Here is a 4,873-nt window from a genome sequence, read left to right as displayed (position 1 = left end):
GGTCAACATACTTATGTACATTTAAGTACATCAATATTTTATATATACAGGGTTAAATTCAGAATGGTGACATACCTTGTTCTTTTCAGAACAAGGAGAGTGATTTTGAAGAGGAGAATAATGGTAATAATTGAGGGCACCCCAAAAAATAGTTTCAAAAAGTGTATAAATGACACTAAAGATTTGCCAGTCTGTTGTCTATAATGTCAACTCAAGCCATATTGGGAAATACATTTTAATGTGGTCTATTACAGTAATGATTAACACACTTTTTTTTCCTAACACAAAAAGAGCTCTTTCCCAAAATATACATACACAGAGAAAATATTCAGAATAATTTACCATGGATATGTATAAACTGTACCTTAATTAATTTCTGCCAAAAGGAGAAGCTATACTCAAATATAAAACAATATATTTGGTTTCTGAAATACAGCTATCTTGGTCATTCTACAGTCTCTATTAAATATACTGACTTAGTAATTACTTCAGTGAAATAGATATTTACAGCAATAAAAAAAAATCACAGTAATAAAAAGGAGACATATGTGTGCGCGCATACACACACACACACACCCACACACACACGTTGGCTGGGATCTGCGGACCAAATCAAACCCCTGTAAGATCTATATAGTTGCCCACAGACCATAGTGAAGTAGTCTAACAGGTCAGGTCGCTGAATCGGACAGCCGCGGGACGTTTCACAGGAAGTGTACTCCTGCAGGAAGCCACGCAGTCCTGCTCCCTCGTCCCCATCATTCACGCTACGCAGGGAACGGCCGCATGCTAGCCGCGTTCGCCGTACGGCTAGCTGTCTCCCACTCCACGTTCTCCGGCTAATCAGCGCAGTCTTGGGCTGTGAACGCTTTCCTTGCGCCAGATTGTCCTTCGCGCCGGCGGTTTGGATGTGACCCCGCCGGTCCTCCGGTGAGCGCTGATTGTCATCGTTCGCAAGTCGAGAAACCTCGCGCTGACGTGGAAAGGGAGTACCCAGTCTGAAGAGCATCCGCAGGGTGCCGAGCGCCGTTCTCCGAAAAATGGAATTTCGGTGGAACCCCAGTCACTTCTATTCACGTGTATATCCGAGGAGCTGGAAAGGCCGTGAAGCTTTGCCATGTTGCTGGATGTGCCCAGCATGCAAAAGTCAACAGACCTCAACGTGTTGACACGTAGATGCCGACGTGCCTTTCTGCATACCTTACAGAGTAGGTTTGCAGCTGCAGGCTTGAGCAATAAACTTAACCTGAAGTACTTCAACGGACAACTAAATTTGTAGCGCGAATATAAAATGTTGACTCTGTAACCACTGTGGATGGTGACGTATTGTAAGCAAACATACAAACATTGAGGATTCGTGCATCCAGTCTTATCCACAAAGGGCTGTTGTTGGGCACAAGCTTTTATTCTAGCCCAGCACTAAACACCTTATTCAGCTAGTTAAGATCTTGATGAATTAGGTGTTGCAGTTCTGGGTGAGAACAACAGCCTGCACCCACACTGGCCCTGCCTACAGTAAAGACTGGTCATTTCGGTGATAAACAGTGTAATTCCCTGGGTTCGTATTCCTCAGAGAACAGACCTAGGTACCCTATGAAGGCAAAGACTGGAGCGGAATTTGAGAAGTAGGGTATCGTTAAAGCGAAACAGGAATGTAATCTTGGGGGGGGGGGGGTGGGTGTCTCCTCTATAGCACCCTGAAACAGGCCCCTCTACTCCTTCTTGATGTTCCTCAGCAGGGCGTCGGTGGGCCCGTGCCCCTGGCCCCCCCTGCCCTTCTTGCCCTGGTGGGTCTTGACGTGCTTGGCCAGGTGGTCGCTCCTCATGAACCTCTTGCCGCACTGCTGGCAGCCGAAGCGCTTCTCGCCCGTGTGCGTGCGCAGGTGGCGCTGCAGCTCGTCGGAGCGCGTGAAGCTCTTGCCGCAGAAGAGCCAGTTGCAGACGAAGGGCCGCTCGCCCGCGTGCCAGCGCAGGTGCGCCTTCAGGTGCGACGTCTTCTTGTACACCTTGCCGCACTCGGGCACGTGGCAGATGTGCAGCCGCTTCTTGCCGGGCTCCTCGGGGAGCTGGGCCGCCCCCCCGCCGCCGCCCGCGGAGGAGGAGGCCTGGCAGTTGGGGCAGCGGCACCTCCGGCACCGGCGGGTGGAGCTCAGCAGGCCCTTGGACGAGCCCTGGAGGAGGGCGGCGATCTGCGGCTGGTGACCCAGGACCAGCTGCCGGCCCAGGGCGAAGGGGTGGCCGGGCCCGCCCCCGCCGGTCTGGGGGAGGCTCCACCACTGGTGCCCCTCCTCCATGGGGTGGTGGTGGCGGGCGGAGGAGTTCTGGAGGAAGCTGGGGAAGTTCTGGCCCATCCCGCCGTGCTGGGGGTGGTAGTAGGACCCCCCCGCCTGCACCTGGGAGGAGAGCACCTTGACGGGGGAGAGCTCGAAGGAGTAGGAGGCCGGGGGCTCGGCGGGGGGCGTGAGGGGCAGCTCGTGGTGGTGGTGGTGATGATGGTGGTGGTGGTGGTGCGAGTGGCCGCCCGGGCCGGCCTGCGGGTGACCCGGCGGGAACTGGACCTTGGGCGCCGCCAGCGCCATCTGGTGGGCGCCCAGCCCGGAGCCGCCGGCCGCCGTCACCTCGCCGCCCCACAGCGGGAACATGCCCGGGGCCGAGCCCACCGCCCCCTCATACGGCAGCGGGGCCCCCTCCGACCCCCCTACGCCGCCCGCCTGCCGGGGCTGCCCGCACGCCGAAGCGGCCAGAAATGAGAGAGGGTGCGAGCCGCTGTCCGGAGACGAGCTGGGCGTCCGGTCCTGCCAGACAGACGCGAAACAGAGGGTCAGGGACACGCACCACACATTGGAAAAATTGATGTTTTAAAGACAGGACTTATTTTTGTGTTATTTTACTATACAAGTCCCAATGATAATTGTTGACAGTCTGCGCAATTTACAACCACAAATTATGTATGATTATGTTCAGTCAGGTAATGGAAATTAATAATTATTCTCGTTTTAAAACAACAAATACTTTGCGACAACCCTCTTGTGTCAAGTAAAGCTATAGACAGATGAAGTATGTGTAAAATTTCACCTAACTCAAATCCGGCTCAACTGAAGTTGGCGGGTGATTCATTGGGGCATAACATGAAGTAACAAAGTTAGTTTCCCTTTTCGTGATTTCCGGTAGACCCGTGCGCGTGATCAAACGTTATATTCTTTGGAACTCTGGAATGCTTTCAGAAAATTTTTCATTTGTGCGTAAATGACCATTAAATTTTTTTAATGATTGTTACATTTTATGTGTTTTCCACAATTTGTTTTTCAGTTTCATAGGTCTGTTAATTACAAAAAGACAATTTTGCGAGTATGAGTATACATACTAATTTACTTTTGACACCAATAACATTTCCTCGGCATGTATCTTGCAGTGTGACAAATAGCCTACACAGTTAATTCTCTTAACAGATACCATTTGGTCCCACATTCCAGAATGAGACCAAATGTCATCTGTTAATTGTTGAATTAACACTGTTGGAGTTGAATTAACACTGGACATTTTAATGTGTGGCCGATTTATAGTACCCTACTTTCTGCTGATCAACAGTTCAGTTTAGAGTATTTTCCCCTTGCCACCAGGTTCAATTAAAGTTATAGAGTAGGCTATTATGGTATGATAACTAACAATAAAATGTGCCCAGTAGCCTTATTGATAACTGTAAATGATAAATACCCTTATTGAATCACTAACCTGTAAGAAGGCGTGCAGAAAATGATCCGTCCTGGGCAACGTCAGTGCAGCCATGCGCGTGCCTTAGTGCGTTCTTTCTACTCTCACCTGCAACACTGAACGCAAGCTCTACCGCGACAGAAAACGACCGAAAAAAGATCAAGTCATTGGGTCCGCGAAAGGCCTGCCACAGAAACACGCAGTTTTCACAGAGAGATACGATAAGAAGGTGAAGAATACAGCGGTAATCCGGTTAAATTGTACGCTTCTTAAATCCGGAGGTCAGTGCCTGTCGTCTCCCTATTTCGCATGCCTTGGCGCTTTGTACTCGCACAAACTTTCTTGGCTGCGCTCCTTCTGATAACCAAAGGCTTTCAAACACCGTGTCCTTCTTTTGAAGTGGAGGGAGAGCCAATCGCTGCACGTCTCTGGGACCATTTCAAAGGCGGACGGATCGCATCTTCCGCATAGTGAGAAGACCCCCCTGCGCGCGGTCTCTTATGTATGTATTGAGAGAGACAGTGAAGGGGGGTTGCATGTAGGGCGGGAGTTTTATGAAGACTGAGGCGACGAGGGGGGTAGATGTGAGGGGGTAACTAGGGATTAAGCTGATAATAGGACAATGAACATATTTTATATATTTTTTTAAACCCCACCCATTAGTTTGTTTGAAAGGCCTGGACACTTATTTTTGTACTTGCCACAAATCGGTACATGTACACAGACTGTAGTTATATAAGTCACTTTCTTTCTGAAACAGCGTATTAGACCATTTGCACAAAGTCACTCGTTAAATGTATTCTTATAAATGAACAGTGGCTATGCCATCTGAAAATACATAGCGTATGCTATGCTACTTTTATTCACGTATTTTTCAGTTAACATTTTCTGAAATCTTAATCCTTTTTTTATCCGGAGTTATTTTCATGCCAATGATATTTCACATGAAATCGAAACAAGTACGTTGTCTGAGTGCAGAGACTTTCGCTTTTTTCTCCTTGCCTGATGGCATTACGCTGGCATATAGGCTAATGGTGCTGTTGCCTTGGCACGGTAAATTGCTATTCAAAGACGGTATCATCATAATATTGCCTACCCGCGCATCCGAGTCAATGACTGCTTTAAGTTCAAAAACATATTTTCTGTCAGTATTTGGTCATTA

The 4,873-nt window shown here is 48.9% G+C and overlaps 1 protein-coding gene across 1 annotated transcript; it reads right to left on the bottom strand.

The window, feature by feature from the left end:
• Positions 1–385: 385 nt before the first annotated feature.
• Positions 386–4,286, bottom strand: LOC118211249 (transcription factor Sp5-like). Its single transcript, XM_035388315.1, has 2 exons — positions 3,733–4,286; positions 386–2,795 (listed from the first exon to the last, which is right to left on the bottom strand). Exons 1-2 carry the CDS (start codon positions 3,784–3,786, stop codon positions 1,713–1,715), a joined length of 1,137 nt encoding a protein of 378 aa, XP_035244206.1. The 5' UTR covers positions 3,787–4,286; the 3' UTR covers positions 386–1,712.
• Between the last annotated feature and the right edge of the window lie 587 nt (positions 4,287–4,873).

Source organism: Anguilla anguilla, chromosome 13, assembly GCF_013347855.1.
Source record: "Anguilla anguilla isolate fAngAng1 chromosome 13, fAngAng1.pri, whole genome shotgun sequence".
In the NCBI taxonomy this organism is placed as follows: Eukaryota; Metazoa; Chordata; class Actinopteri; order Anguilliformes; family Anguillidae; genus Anguilla; species Anguilla anguilla.
This window is presented reverse-complemented; position numbering and strand designations above follow the sequence as displayed.